The sequence below is a fragment of the Nomia melanderi genome, chromosome 5 (assembly GCF_051020985.1).
Source record: "Nomia melanderi isolate GNS246 chromosome 5, iyNomMela1, whole genome shotgun sequence".
Taxonomy (NCBI): Eukaryota; Metazoa; Arthropoda; class Insecta; order Hymenoptera; family Halictidae; genus Nomia; species Nomia melanderi.
The window spans coordinates 7122850-7139276 of record NC_135003.1 but is presented as its reverse complement, the minus strand read 5'-3'; the positions used below and the strand labels follow the sequence as shown (position 1 = coordinate 7139276).

Sequence of the window (16427 nt, the reverse complement as noted above, 5' to 3'; positions counted from 1 at the left end):
ATCGTATAAGTACACAGTTCGGAAATTTTGAACACGAAAGCTTTTAGTTCCCGTGCATACATTGAAACCCGGACAGACAAGTTGTGATGGAGGCATTCTGTTTTCCAAATTGTACTTTCATATACGCAGGATTTTCGATTCGAGTGGAGTTTCAATTAAAATTACGGTCGACCGAAGCTTTTTTCCTGGCACCAATGTGCGCACCATCTTAGATTGAGGCTGTAAAACCTCTTAGTTTAATAGCTACTTACATACATGAGACATCGTCGATCTGTATAAATATCGAAAACTCGTGTATTGGAACGAATGTAGCGGAAAAAGAATGTATTTTCTTGAAATATATATATATATATTTAATATTGATACACACATTTAAAAAATGAGGTTTTTGTCCAAATAAATTGTTGTAAAATCAAACTACAGTTGGTTCTTGACGTTGTACAGAAGTTTGAAATGTCATTACATAAAACAGTATTCTTCGATATTAAACATAAAGTTGCAATATTATATTAAAGTAACATAAAATTGCTTTTAAATTTATTTCATTCCATTCTTCAACAAAATCCTGTTAAAATGTCGGTTTAAATGCCCTTAGGTAGTTTCCAATACAGTAAAGGAGAATTTCAATCGACTACCTTGGAAAATACTTTACATATCAGTCGTTTCAAAGACCACGCAACTACTTGAAAGTCAGACTTGGTTATAGGTTTTACTTTATTCCTTTTCTACCCTTGAGTTTTCTTCATTTATTCTACATTCAACAGTTCCAACGATCCGAGAATGAGAATTCTGTATTGTTCGAACTTTTAATCGCAGAGTTAATTGAACAAATAAAATCTTTCTCAAGCAAACATTTATTCATTCGAGCCAAATTATAATTTTATTCGAAGCAAAATTGTAATTTTACAATGTTATTTGCAAATTTTATTTGCAATGACTTTTAAATTAAATTTTCTTTCAAACAATTTCATTTGAAAGTTTACTTCTTACTTTTATTTCTTACTCATTAATTGAACGAAGTTTTATTCAACCTACCGAGGTGTTCAAAATATAGTGTTCTCCAATCAAAGATTTATAGAGTACGGTTTACATTCCGCCCAGTTAGCGGAAGAGATCTACTAGATTCATAAATTTCAGTGGGCGAAAAAAGATGTGGGTGAAATGGAATAGAGGTAGAAGAGAAGGACCACCGAATGAATGCGAAGAACCTCTTTTTCTCGTGGCATTAAACTACCAACCGTGCGATTACAACACTATCGTATTTCGCTAAACGAAACTTTATTGTACTGTGATCGTATACAGAAAGTAACAAACACTAGACCAGGCTTTCACAAAACGGAGATTCAATTTTATTATATTTTATATCCCTGGGGATAGAAAGTACATCATTTTGTATTGATTTTATTTATATCCTCGATTCGCAATTGTTAACGATACTCGAACAAAGTCTCGAATGGAAAAATGAAAAATTGTAGAAAAACATCATGGAATTATTTTGAATTATCTTCGAAATTGAAATATTTAAGTACCTTGTCGTTAGGGTTGGATAAGATAAGAGCGATTATTCTGAAACCTGACCATTCCCTGTGCTATACATTAATTGCATGATACAATAAATTATAATTTATTATATTGGGAAGAGTTTAATATAAATCATCTCCCCCAATCCAGGGGGGGTTCAGTTCTTAAGTTAACTGAATCTTGTAGGGATGAAGACCTAAGTCTCTTTACTTCTTGCACTACGTTGACGTGTCGAAACGTGTTGATCAACAACTGAGCCAGTGGCTTCGAATTTCTGTATCAGACGACGAATTGTGAGTTCTGTCAAGAATTTCTATAATAAATGTTAATAATTTCGAGGTGTTGAGCAATTGAGTATCTATTCATAATAACTTGTCGAGCATTACTGAGTACAAATAATATGTGACACTAACAGTTAAATAACGAACATGGCGACTGTGACAATTGAAAGATCTATCCCTCTTATTGGAAGACCCTGTATATTGTCGTTACATGATGAGATCAATGTGTTATCAATTTATCGCAGATTTTGATGTGTTTTTCACTGGTAACGCTTTCATGAATAATACAATCTACTGAAATCATTGATCAAGCAAATGGAACTTCATTCAACGTCAGTTTTACTAAATCGACCTGTGAAAGTATAAATTTACACGAACATCCACAACCATGTTATTAATGACTGCAGCTCTTTATGGAAATTTCTGTTTTCAGGAACTACAATAATAAGGGAACACAAACACAATAGAAGTTTCCTGTAATGTCCAATATACCTATAGCATATCTGGTTACCTGCAATTTAACATAATACATTGAAAAGAAATTTTTGAAGTTTAACAGTAATTGTATCTTATTTGGAGATTTATAAAATCCACAATGAGCCAAAGAGATTCCTGTTGATTTTACTGTATGTAATTCGGTTGTTTAATCAAGTGTCAACTAAAATTTCCAACAATCTTTACAAATCTTAAAGTCAAATGTTTGCTCGCATAAACAGATTACCATGAAAATTCCATCTCGACGCCTGAGTTAAAATAGATTAGTTGACAATTCGTAAAGGTTAACTTCTCCGGGGGTGACTAAGAAATCGCGTGAGTGTCAAACTTTGGTAAAGGAATCGAAAGCCAAAACTTTAAAGTTCTGGTAATCCTTGCGACTTCGAACTTTTTTAGATAGAATCTGTATCTGCTCAATAGATAACCGATAATTTTTGACGAATATTCGAACATTGTGCTTCTTAATCAAAACCAACCTTATTACTAATCAACTGTCTTTTATGGAATACACAAAAATCCTTTCAATACGATCTTTTTCGTATCTTATAAATTATTAGGAATTGCTTGAATTTTGTATTTGATAATAACTGGTGATTACAGTGTTCTTTGTGCAAATTCAGACACAAACATTTTACGTTGACTTATAACAAAACGTGCAAAACGGGAGATCCATTTTGATTCATTGCGTGTCAAGCGGCGCGGATCGGTTGGCCTTCGCGCGTGTCTTTCGGTGTGATGAACACTCGTAAATTAATAAAACGGTGCAGTCAAATAAAGCAAAATTGAAAGAAAACATGGTTTCATACAAAGTGGATCGCTCCAAATTATTAGCAAGAAGATATTTAATATGAAATATAAGCATTCTTACGTTCAAAAAGCTTTACTACAGCAATATTTCTCTCGTAATGAGAAAATTCTTGAAGTTCTGATTTAAATACACACTGTATTATTTTTTCATCGGTTTAGGAATATCCTCCAAATATTTTAATATAAAAATTTAATATAACAATTCATAACTCAAATCATATTCAACATTCACAAATGAAATATAAAATTGAACGTGAAAAGAATATAAAATCTTACATTTTTATTATTACACTGTTTCATTGTACAATGAAATGCACACAAGAAAACATCTCATTTCCATTTTTACTGGAGAAATAAAAACACTGCTAATGAAAAGAACGCCGGAGAAATTTTTAGTAGACGAGACTATATGACATGGGCTCTACTTCCAATTAAGTTTGTATGCAGAGATAAAAAGTATCTTTTTCCTCGAAATACGGTCAGCCTTATGGTTGTTATGCGAGGGCGGTCAATTAGATCATTGACGAGCTAGATCCTCCCTTTAATGGATAAAGTCAACGTATTAGAATCTATTTCGGTTAATGGTGTCCAAACTGTGCAAAGCAATTTCACTTTACGTCACTCATCGTAAACGTGGCTTAAGAAAATTCGACTGTACGAAAAGTGCCTCATCAATATCGTTTATGACACGACGCAATTAACAAGGAATGATCTTGTTTACAGCTATATAATAGAGAAATTCTATAATTCGATTCTATAGAATAGAGTATCCAAAATTAATGACTTTTTTATAGAGTTTCATTCTATAAGAATCGACTCGATGTAACTCGAGTATCGTATTCTTCCTAACTAAATGAGTATCAATTTCTCGAAACTACAAAAATTATTTATTATTACTATTTTACTTATTATTTATTATTACTAATTCATACTAATTTGTGTAAGAGATCTCAATATTTGCAATTCGAGGTCTCAGCAATAAATCTGTCACAAAAGAAATGTTTAAGGGAGAAATCATATTCGAATGAATTGAAAAGAATGCTCAGCTGATGTGAAATCCATAACGCATAAAAAAGTCCTACAATCGTATTTCTTGCAAGTTGATTAGTACTTACAAACAAGACGTCGTCGATTAAAGTGGCCTTTGCATGCTTGTATTACGTCGGCCAAATGGCATAATCACGTTATCAAGCACAAAGTGCACATTGTCCCGTAGCATGGCCGTAACAAGGTACTGTCGCGGCGTCTCCAATGACCATGGAGCTATAACCTGTTACGCTGTGGACCAATATGACGGGTAAACCGTGTCCTAACCGACACTTATCATCCACTTGTATTGTTTCCATTTGAAAATGTAACGATAGTCATTACATCCAGCAGAATAGAAAGCCTTCCTTTTCTGTCCTTTGCTATTGTACATTGTAAAGCATGTATTACTGTATTAATTAATGCATAACACATTATAATTAATATACTTGTAAAAATGAATCACAATGTTGCTATTTATGCAGTCTCTCCTTTAAAATGACTTCTTTTTATAACTACATTGTTTTACCATTCTTAAACGCCATTTTCTAATAGGAAAAGAAACCATCTTAATTCTCTTCCCGCAATCTTAAACAGTAAAATTAATTAAAACGAGGTTCAAAGAATTCCAAGAATTAAAATAAATTAGTGTTGAACGGATTAAATCTAAATTAATCTACGAGAATCTTCAAGATAGATGTATTTAAATATTTATAATCTATTATTGAATTGATTGCGTGTAATTCTTTGTCTCGTTACTTCCTCTTACTATTCCTACAACTTTCAGATAATTAATTATGCTGTTCCTTGAAACCTCGATTATCCTTACATGTAAAAGAAATTTTGTATTTACTTTAGATCTTGTGTTATTGTTACACCGTTCGTGTTACGGAGATCGTGAATCACGATGAACAGTCTTCCTACTGATTAATAGGAATTCAGAATCGCTCTCCGTCTCCTTGGTGGGTCGTAGAAGAGATTGAGCAAAGTACAAACTCTAGTTTTTCTGTATCCCAGTGCGTCGGCAGCCAACAAACTAGAGATAAATAACGAGCAATGGGAAACGAAGTTAGCAAAGCACACAAGAAATATCGCAGACGAAAAAGATAATTGATTTAGATTATCTTCCGATACAAAAAAATATATGATTTGTACGCTGGATTGCGGAAAGTAATGAAGATTGAAGGTAAAATAATCCTTGAAATTGGTAAAAGAAATATTTACATTGAATTCGAAAGTATAAAGTATTCGTTAAAATAATTATAAGTTTAGCTGATTAATATTCATCCCGTGAGCTCTGAATCCTCTCAAATTGACTGGAAGACACATAAACGTAACGGTTCATCATTCCCTTATCTGTATGGAAGCTTAATCATAATTATTTCTTTATTTTGAATTTTCATCGTTATTTTCACATTACTCTCGCGAAATTGCTCGACAAATGTATACACATGTACACATCGACGATAACTGTACATATCATTCTTGCGCGACTACATCGATTTCAACCGTAGAAGGAAGTCCTTTTGCATTTCATTCAATCGGTTCTATTACGCTGCACCAAGTGCTCATTCTTTCAAGATTTCAATGGAAATGGAACCACTATCGATGTTCTGATTTTTTTTTATCGCATATTCATTTTATCGAGACACATGAAATGTGTGCTTACTTCATCGATTTTATAATACAAAAGACACTTCAAATACGATTTCCATATCAATATCCTACTTTCATATTAATATCAACTTCCTACTTCCATAGGATAAAAGTTATTAAAGAAGTTCATGTTAGAAACGTTTCTTTCCTTCATAAAGAGGAAATGAGTTTAAAACTTGTAAGATGATGGTCATTTGTAACTGAGAAAATCTGAGAAATCGTTGAATCGTTGAATTCATGCTTTTCAGATAAACTTGTCTTTTATGGACTATTATCGAAATATTTAAAATTTCAAATAAAAAAGGCGACACTGGAATTCTAAATAATGATTTTACTGTAACCTGTTTGTCGGATTCATTCGTGAAGGAATGATTAAATATGTGCGTTCGTGACGTTGATAAAACAATGGAATATCCCCGCTTCCAAATCTGTTTCCAAGAAACGAAACACGCCTGTATCGTGACACAAATTTTCGAATTTCATTTTACAAAAGTATTACGCCGTTCCTTTCATTCCGATGGCCAACGGTTATTGCCAATGAAAACTTTAACATTCTCACAGCATTAAACAACAACAGTCACTAATTCATTATTTCTCCGTGTTATCGATAAACAAATAATATTAATTCAATTCATTTCGTTACCAATCGGCGGTACAGAATAATAAAATTCACATTTACAGAATTTCACGTACGAAAATGTTACTGATATTTGACATTTCCAATTCCATTTCAATATATATTCTCCTCACATGTCACAGATATCTATATGTTTCTTATGCTTTGATTCTAACGAGCCACCTAATTACGTTGTTACAATAACATACCCGACGTAAATGAAACTGCGCGACCTAATTTCTTTGAAGGCATTTCCAACATTCTGCAGAACCTAAAAATTCACAATTCAACCACCAGTAGAATAAAACGAACAGCCACTTTCATTTAGGAGAACGGAGGACAGCAGAATATTTTAAAACAAAATTTTTTGAATTTGTCGTTTGATGCTAATGAAGCTTGTATTGAATCCCTCACATATTGAAGTTTATCGCGGTGTTTACCGGGGGAAACAAGACCGTTTCGTCCACCAGAAAATCTCTGTACCCTGTTCCAGTTTTCACTGATATACGCATTTGTTGGAACTCGAACACGGTTCGCATCCAATTATCCCATTGAGAATCATGAACACAGTATCGAAGGCATTTATTTGTTCCATTACAGTATCGTTGTTTGTCACGTTAACGGGGTATTCCAACAGCATAAATCTACTTTCGTTACATAATTACCCAAATTGATGAATATATCCATGTATCAACGTCAAATTATTTTAATCTACAAGCCAACAACAGTGTAGAAACAGTTTTAGTAACATAAAAGTTGTTGTTTATCAAACAGAATACCAAGTTTCGACATACTTCGCGTTCAACGGTTTGTAAACGAAAAAATAAATAACAATAATAAATGAGGCTAAAAATATTCTATCACGAGCGTTTGAAGAATAATCGAACTCTGTTGTATTTTGTAAAATTCTTGTATTTTGTCAATTCCTGGCGTGCATTAATTGTTTTATTTGTTCGGTGCAGTACGTTGCATTAATATTCCGTTTGGTAGGCCACGTATGCAAATTTTCGGAAGCCGCATAAGGTCGTACACGTCCACAAAGCTGACTGAAGCTAATGTATTATCGTTTCGAATGTATTTACATCGATATACATAGAACTGTACAGTCTATCGTGCCGAATAACGCCATCATTGCCCGTAACTTACCTAATTTATGCAAACATCAAGTTAGAAGGTGTCACATCCAAGGAAGAATGTTTTTGCACCTACTACGAAATAACCGATTTTTTGGAAGCTATGATAATGAAGTTAATGTAGCACAGCATTGCTACTATAATTAAGATCTAGTTGCCAGACAAAAAATAGAACGTTACAAACAGTATTCTTAAACTCAAATATTCTATTGCTTCATTTAGCTTCACAAATAATTTTGAAGCCAGATGGAAATTTCGTTTTTAACGCTCGACATTTTCTTTCTTTCAGACGGACACTTTCAATATGGACGAGTCCGGAAAAAATGATACCTATAATAACATCACTGGTTTGAGCAATATAACTGGTAACTAATTTGTTTTTCTTTTTTATACTTAAATTGTGGATTTTATGTAAATGTAATCCGTCTACTGGTCAATGTGAGATATTATAAATTAAATGAAGACTAATTAGACTTTGTTCTTCGCGCTGTTCTATTTTAGTACAGTTAAACATGTACTTCCATAAAATCTGCAAGTTTTTTTAAATTATACATATTCAGGTAATTTCAGTTTCTTTATTACTACCTTCTTTGTCTCAAATCAATGTAAGAGATGAAAGAAGTACGGTCAGTTATAATTTCAGATATTCAAAGGACTTCATTAGCCGTTCTTGAAATAGTATTAAAGTAAACCTCCGAAGTATCTATAATTACATAAATAAAAAGCTGACTACTACAAAATTATATTTCAGATATCTCTGTTCTCTTCAAGTTATATTATATATTGAAATACAAAGGATATTTGATGAAGTTCATCTAGAAACGTTAAACTATAAATAGCTTTTGAAAGAAATATTAAGTTGAAACCCGGCACATTGTTTTGCAAATAATGAAACGGTAAATAAGCGCATCAAGCAAATATAAATTAATACTTCGTTAGATATTCTTATCCTTTCACCAAAAGCTTCGGGATCAAATAAAAATTCCTATAGTTACAGGTTCATCCATCATCCTTACGTTGTAGTAAGCTTACAATGGTGGTTTTCAGATTCCATAGTTCGTCAAGGCATGAAATTAAGCACCGTAGCTCGCTTACGGTTTTACTGTAAATGCGATACGATTTGAAGTCTTCAATTTTAATAGAATGAAATATAAGTCATTCCTAAATTACATTTGTATCAGCAATACTGCGGTTAATTAGGTTAAAGACTCATCCATTTTCTATGTATACTACTAAGCTTCCGACCGTATAAACTTTTTATCATGAAAACTCGCGTAAACAAAGTAAAAATGTGACTCGAGAAACATGATTATGTGCACAGTAATTGAAATGATGCATATTAAATTACAAATAGTATCAATGATAATTTAACGATATAATAGTATTGTATTTAATAATAGTATTAGTATTATATTACGAACACATTCTATGCCATCAGAAATTGAATTGTAATTTCTCGGAAAGCACACAGCATGATGTTCCGTATTATAATTTATATTACAAAATATCAGGACGCTCTCGACATTCTATAATAAATCACGATCTCAAAAATAATTGTTAAAATGAATAACACAGAATAATGAAAAATAGGTTTCTCTGATATATTTTGTCATCATACGATGCTCGTGGAAAATGTTAAAAAATCCATGGCAATTTAATATTTACAGTAACACGATAATGAGCAACGTTGCGAAAGACCGGAAGTTTTCAGTCACTGTCATCGCGACGGAAATTAACGTATCTTCGGAACAACGAGGAGATCCTTTCCACTACAAACATATTTTTTCATACTCCTTCAAGCTTGGTCGAGGAGCGCTTATATTGCTACAACCAGGGATAACTTGATTGTTCCGTGAAACGAAATTTAATTTTCATTCAAACGTAATTTTTCGTCCAAGAAATACTTTAACGCAATTTACGTTTGAAACATTGATAACGAAATAATTAATGATCGCGATCGATAATTGTAATTGAAAATTGTATTATTAGGAACCCTGTTTTATTGGGAACACGTTAGCAAGAACATTTCTTATTAATTTTTTTAGTTAATGAATCCTTCTTAGATGGAATCATATTAATTTGATAAATAAATCTATTTTTCCATTCAACAGATTTCGTAGCTGAGGTGGAGTTTAGCTGTGAAATAGACGAGGGTGAAAAAGTACCGCCGCTAATCGTCGTAATCCTCAGTATATTATACGGAAGCACATCCATTTTGACGATGGTGGGAAACTCCATCGTAATATGGATAATCGCTACGACCAAGCGGATGCAGGATGTTACAAATTTTTACATCGCGAATCTAGCACTGGCCGACATTGTAATAGGTTTGTTCGTGAGTCCGCTTCAGGTGAGATACTCGTTCTTTTTTATACCCCGGGAAATCATATGGTCCGTGTAACAGCAAAATCCTTTAAAATCCAAAGAAGAATTACAGCAATACGAGTACATCCTCCCTAATGTAACTTTAGACATATACAAATTCCTTCTGTATCATTTCTCATTTTTGAAAAGTTAAGTCGAAAGCTGCCTCCAAAGAGGATTTTCGTTATACATTCCTGGATTTCAAAAGATTGCCTGAGCTGTCTTGAAATGTGAATAAACGCGTTCCAGAAAATATTTCTACGTAGGTATACAACAAAAAAATTGGTATGAACAATAAAGAAAGGCATTGGAAGAAAAGTAAATTTTTTATCTTAAATATAATTTACAAGCAATAGTTTACGATACGTTTTTGTATAATTATCCTTTACATTTAAACAAAAATGCTGATGGATATTATGAACAAAACAATCTCGCAAATTACTCGTGACGAATTCTCAAATTTTCTTGTTTTCTTTTCAGTATCAAGCTGCGCTACTACAAAAATGGATTTCACCGCATTTTATGTGTGCTATTTGTCCTTTTGTGCAAGTTCTCTGTGTCAATGCTTCGGTCTTCACGCTGACAGCGATTGCGATTGATCGACATCGAGCGATTTTGAAACCACTCAGGTATGTTTAGCAGCAAATACTCTTATTCGATCCTTTTAATTATATTATTGTTTAACTGATAATTCCTTCTTTAATGATTTTCATCTTCGTTTCGTTATTGATTAGTTTCGTATCCAAATTACTTCCTTTTTTTATATTTACCAATATATTTCTTCTGGTTATTGTGAGAATAAATTCTGTAACATTTCAATTACAGAGTCAGTGGGAATCATGTTACCACCTGCCTATAGCAAATATAATCACATTTCAAAATTATGCGATACTTAATTCTATCTTATGTAAATTAATGTAACGGTATTCGGTTATTTAGGTACTTACCTACGAAGAAGCAAAATTTAAAAAAGAATGTACCACACACAAAAGAAAAACACATGAATGTGAACAAGACAAAATAATTAAGAAAACTATCGTCTTTATGATCGTATACTTTTCTTAGTTAACGATATTCGAATGATTAAAATATATACAATATTCCCCCGCAACTTCGTGAAATTCTTCTTAAACTTCGTCGAAAAAATGATGCGCGGAGGTGGTTGTCAAAGTACCAAATTAAACGGGGAACATTGTAAATGCTAATATGTTGTTTAAAGAAACGAGTATACTTGTGCAAAGTACATTCTCAGTTCCAATTGTTGTTTGTTCTATTATTTGGAAACGCGATAGCGAATTCCGTAATAATGGTTTCCTTTCATCCAAGCATTTAACTGTTCCCAATAGCGCGAAGCCGAGCAAACTCACTGCCAAAATTGTCATCATGGGAATTTGGTTATTTGCCGCGATTTTAGCAATACCGGCGGGGATGGCATACACAGTGACCATAGTCCACAAGAATTTTTATGGCGGTAAGTTTATTCACCGATCGATTTCTGAATTATACATAACCGTACAACTTTCTTATGTTGTCCAACGTGACGGTCAATTTTTTCAGACATTTTACTTGTAATCGTGATGAACAGTTAATATAACAAACGATGATTGTTCTTTTATCGTATTTGCTGCACACTTTGAAAAATGTTTTATAAGTGCATCTCACATTTTTCTGTTGAGTTTAAAAAATAGCGCTGTATCGTGCACCAGTAGTACATTTCAAATTGTTGGACAAATTTATTGTATTAGTGAATGAAAATTATAATAATGATTATCAAAATATAATTATTGTTGTTGTTATTATTATCAATATATTTTTATTAGTCAATTGAGCGTAATTGTATTTATTTATTGAAAATCAGTGCAATTTTTCAGAGCAGAACGTACCGATGTGTGCCATCAATAACATCTCCCACAAAAAGATATTCATCTACTCAACATTGTTGGTGTTGTTTCAATTTTTGACACCACTGTCAGTGATTTCTTTAGTGTATACAAGAATGGCACTGAAATTGTGGAGTAACCGAGCACCCGGAAACGCGGAAAGCAGTCGGGATGCAAATTTAATGAAGAACAAGATGAGGGTATGACTTTTATCGTTACACCAAAAAATGAACGTTGCGTTTGAGTTCAATTTAAAAGCCAAGGAGTGCATTTTACTGTATGATAGAAGTTAACAATGAGTATTAATTAAAGGAATTGTTTCTTGTATTCATAGGTCATTAAAATGTTAATCGTCGTTGTCGCCGTTTTTGCAATCTGTTGGTTGCCTGTTCAAATATATCACGCTTTAAAATATTGCTACGAGAAAATAAACTGGTAAGTACTTTATCATAACTTGCGAAAATACGTTTCATAATACTTATTATTCTACAGTATATTAACTAAGAATTTGTTTTAGTTACGAGTACATCAATTATATATTTCTCGTTTTCAATTGGCTGGCTATGTCAAACAGCTGTTACAACCCTTTGATCTATGGAATATATAATGTACGTATCCACCAATATTTCACTTGCACAAATAAAATAAGAAAAGTATAGTAACTAATAAAACTATTTGAATAAGCAACTTAAAGATTCAAGAGCTTATTTTAAAATGTATATAACAATTAAAATACACATTTGTTAAGATTAGATGGGTGGGTTGTGTTAATATGTAAATGCACTTTGTAACTATTAAATTGTTTAATGAGTAAGGACACTTTTTCAGGGAAAATTCAGAAGGGAATTACGACAACGATGTCCGTGTAAATTGCGAAATCGGGCAACTAGTCCGCCAATCAATAATACCGAAATGGATAAAACGCAAAGTAGCCGAACCTCGATTAGGTATGCTTTTTATAAGCTATAATTGGAATGAAATTTGGTAAGCATGTAACATTGTAATGTTAACATATTTATTATATACAGTGGGTCACAAAATTATTCGCTCAGTCGATAATGCGGTAAAGATAAATGAAGTAACCATACAACGAAGAACTTTTTCAGATTTCTTTTAATGGATATACATTATTTACAGTTCAGTGTAACAAAATGGTATAAAAAAGTATAAAGTTTTGATTTATAATTGCAAAGAAAACGAATTGTAACAAATGTCTACACTTTTTCACGTCACAAAATTATTCGCCCATGTTGCGACCAACTAAAACAAATGCTATCAATGTGGCTTTGGTAGGCATTTGTTTATGCTTTTCGCTAAAAGTAGACAGTATAACGTAGACAAGTGACTAAAAAGCATTGATCTTGATTTGTAACTTCTTGTGTCAACAATTCAATATTATGGGTAGAAAAAGTAAAGAAACAAATCTGGAAGTTAGAAAAATCATTATTTTTCATTGGAAAAATGGAAAATCCATTAGGGACTTGCGGAAATTGTTTGCAAAAGTTATTCTACAGTGCGATACGTTATAAAACGATATAAAGAAGAAGGACGAGTAGAAAATAAAGCAGGCCGTGGTAGGAAAAAATTATTAAATTCCGCGGAAGAGCGATTTATAGTGAGAAAAGTTAAAGAAGATCCAAAAATAAGTGCTCCCCAAATCAATTCACTCCTTCAAGGCTTTTCTGAAAAAGAAGTTTCCCATGAAACAGTTAGAAGAACACTGCGAAAGAATAGGTACAACGGCCGCGCAGCAAGGAAAAAGCCTTATATAAGTGAAATGAACAGAAAAAAAAGAATAGAATTCGCGAAAAACTATATTTGGAAGCCTCCTGAATTTTGGCAAAATGTCATTTTTTACGACGAAAGCAAATTCAATATTTGGGGTTCCGATGGCCCGCAAAAAGTTTGGCGAAAACCAAACACGGAGTTGGATCCGAAGAACTTATGCAGTACTGTTAAACACGGAGGCGGCAATATAATGGTTTGGGGATGCATTAGTTATCATGGAGTGGGTAATTTGGAAATTATTACAAACATAATAGAGAAAATAATGTATTTAAATATTTTAAAAGAAAATTTAAAGGAAAGTGCTCAAAAGATGGGGATCTTAGACATTTTCCACTTTTATCAAGATAACGACCCCAAGCACAAATCAAGAGTAGTGCAAGAATGGTTGCTATACAATTGCCCGAAAGTAATGAAAACTCCACCTCAATCGCCGGATTTAAATCCTATCGAGATGGTGTGGAATATACTAGACACTAAAATACGTAAACATTCAATTAAAAATAAAACTGAACTACAAAACAGATTACAAGAGGAATGGCAAAACATTGATGTTAATTATTTACAGAAAATAGTGAGATCAATGCCAAAAAGGCTAGCAGAAGTTATAAAACAGAAGGGGTATCCCACTAAATATTAATTTTATTAAGATAATAATTAAAACAGTAATTATTATGAAATGAGCGAATAATTTTGTGGCGTGAAAAAGTGTAGATATTTGTCACAATTCGTTTTTTTTGCAATTATAAATCAAAACTTTACACTTTTTTATACCATTTTGTTATACTGAACTGTAAATAATGTATATCCATTAAAAGGAATCTGAAAAAGTTCTTCGTTGTATGGTTACTTATATTATCTTTACCGCACTATCGACTGAGCGAATAATTTTGTGATCCACTGTATGTGTATAAAATGGCGTTTCAAATTTTTATAATCACCGCCATTTAATATTATGACCTGTGCACGCGGAAACAAAATAGGAATGTCATGACACATACAAATTCTAGTACAATTGTATTATCAATTCAATTTTCAAAGCGAATTATTCAAACATTATGTAAAATAGAATTTATCAGAATTATATTAACTGTTTTTCAGATACGAATGGAAGCGAACAATTTCTGGCGGTTACCCAGCTGTTGCGTCGTTTTATAAGGGAATATCAATGAGAGGATCCACTCACTCATTCATTGATGACCCCCAAACTTATGCGCGCAATAAGAAACGATTAGGACATTATATGCATGGTAGTCATGAACATAATTGCTCGATTTCATCGAATAAAACCGAAGAATTATACGTTTTCTCACCCCGGAAATACGGAGAAGATCCTGAAATGGAAGAGTTAGGTTTGTAATATCAAGAATTCCATAATCTATGCGCACATAGGCCTACCAACCGCAGTCGATAAAACTGTTGGCAAAAGGGGTAAGTAAGTAAGTATTTAGATAGAAGAATGTCGAGGACTGCCATGCCCGTTGGCTCCCATAACAACAGATTAATCGTAGAATTTATTTACATTCAATTTTAAATTTCGGTCAGATGTAAAATATTGCTTGATTGCCATTACTTCTCCACTACGTTCCAGAATCTACCTTTTTCCTATCACCTGTACTTGATAAGATTATACATATAAAGTACTTTGAACATGGTCAGCAAAAAGACAAATTGCATTATACTCGAAGTGCAAAATTTTTGTGATTTTTGTATCCACTGCGTATAGACAAAGTTGAATTAATGAATGGTTACCTCACACAAGACCAACGAACCATTAATGACATATCACAATTCCTTTGTACCCTATTTTAACCATTGCTCAGACTTGTCTGTGAACCTTATGTAAGTGTCTACTTATATAATGGTGATTATACTTACAATTTGTTGACGTTTGTCCATTTATTAATGTATAAATATTGTTTTATATGCTAATTTTTCATTTTTCAGATAGATTGTAATATATGTTTTATTTAAAAAGTTTATATAAATGTTTCCCTTTATATTTAGTAATAAGATTAATGAAATGTGACAGTAATTTACCGATAATAGGATTTGTGGATGTATTGAAATGCAAGAAAGATATGACAATGAATAAAATTGAAAATTTTAATTTAAAAATTATTGTAAATAAGTTCTATTTTCTTTTTTATAAATGCATTTGGTATGGACACAGTTTAATATACAAAAACACTATGGAAGATATGTAAGGCTGTGACATTTTAATTAAAATATTATTCTTCTATTACACAAATTTTATATACCTTAAGTATTATGTACAGTCCGCCTCTCATGCTAGCTCCATCAGCCAGAGATTTAAAAGTGCAGGAGAACAAGAGGATTCTTCCACTTACGACGCTCGGATCTTGGCGTGCGCCAATGACCTTGCGTTGAAAGTCGAGTGTTGTGAATATAAGAATCCTCTTGCCCCTGTGCAATTTTAAACCTATGACCCATGCAGCCAACGTAAGAGACGTATAGAATTTAATGTCTCATAGAGAAGAAATTTTATTGTATAAAAGTAGTTTTAAATGTCACATATTTAATTCAGAAATATCAAAAAGTTATTTCAGATATTAGTAACATTTTCCTTTTATTCTATATGAAATTAGAAGTAATCTTATAAAATTATTTATGATCTCGCTTTGGTTGAAATAGCTAATACAATTACATTATTATTTGTGTAAGTAAAACTAAACTTTTAAATATTGATAGCAGTAGCGGTATTAATATAAAATGTTTATCTTATAGTTAATATTATTAGCAATTTCATAAAACGATGTTTTTAAATGTTATTATATCAACCTACAATAACTTTTTAATATTAGAATTTCATTTTATATTAATATTAAGTCTTGCATTACTT

The 16427-nt window shown here is 32.3% G+C and overlaps 2 protein-coding genes across 7 annotated transcripts in view; one reads left to right on the top strand and one right to left on the bottom strand.

Annotated features, from left to right (window-relative positions):
- Window positions 1-4341, bottom strand: part of LOC116430911 (uncharacterized) — a 22784-nt gene extending 18443 nt beyond the window's left edge. Inside the window, exon 1 of one of the 2 annotated variants that reach the window (XM_031985614.2) lies at window positions 4220-4341. The gene's annotated coding sequence lies outside the window, so the exon portion shown is untranslated. The remainder of the gene's footprint in view (window positions 1-4219) is intronic. The other variant, XM_031985615.2, reaches the window with a different exon arrangement.
- LOC116430910 (tachykinin-like peptides receptor 99D) overlaps window positions 1-16427 on the top strand; it is a 20687-nt gene extending 4260 nt beyond the window's left edge. The window contains exons 1-10 of one of the 5 annotated variants that reach the window (XM_031985611.2): window positions 1701-1814; window positions 7825-7900; window positions 9647-9885; window positions 10380-10528; window positions 11246-11370; window positions 11771-11979; window positions 12114-12214; window positions 12297-12387; window positions 12608-12726; window positions 14666-16427. In XM_031985611.2, the coding sequence (XP_031841471.1) occupies window positions 7840-7900; window positions 9647-9885; window positions 10380-10528; window positions 11246-11370; window positions 11771-11979; window positions 12114-12214; window positions 12297-12387; window positions 12608-12726; window positions 14666-14924 (1353 nt within the window). In that variant the 5' untranslated portion in view covers window positions 1701-1814; window positions 7825-7839 and the 3' untranslated portion in view covers window positions 14925-16427. Of the gene's footprint in view, window positions 1-1700; window positions 1815-5024; window positions 5317-7824; window positions 7901-9339; window positions 9417-9646; window positions 9886-10379; window positions 10529-11245; window positions 11371-11770; window positions 11980-12113; window positions 12215-12296; window positions 12388-12607; window positions 12764-14665 lie in introns of those variants that run through there. The other 4 variants (XM_031985610.2, XM_031985609.2, XM_031985612.2 and 1 more) reach the window with 4 other exon arrangements.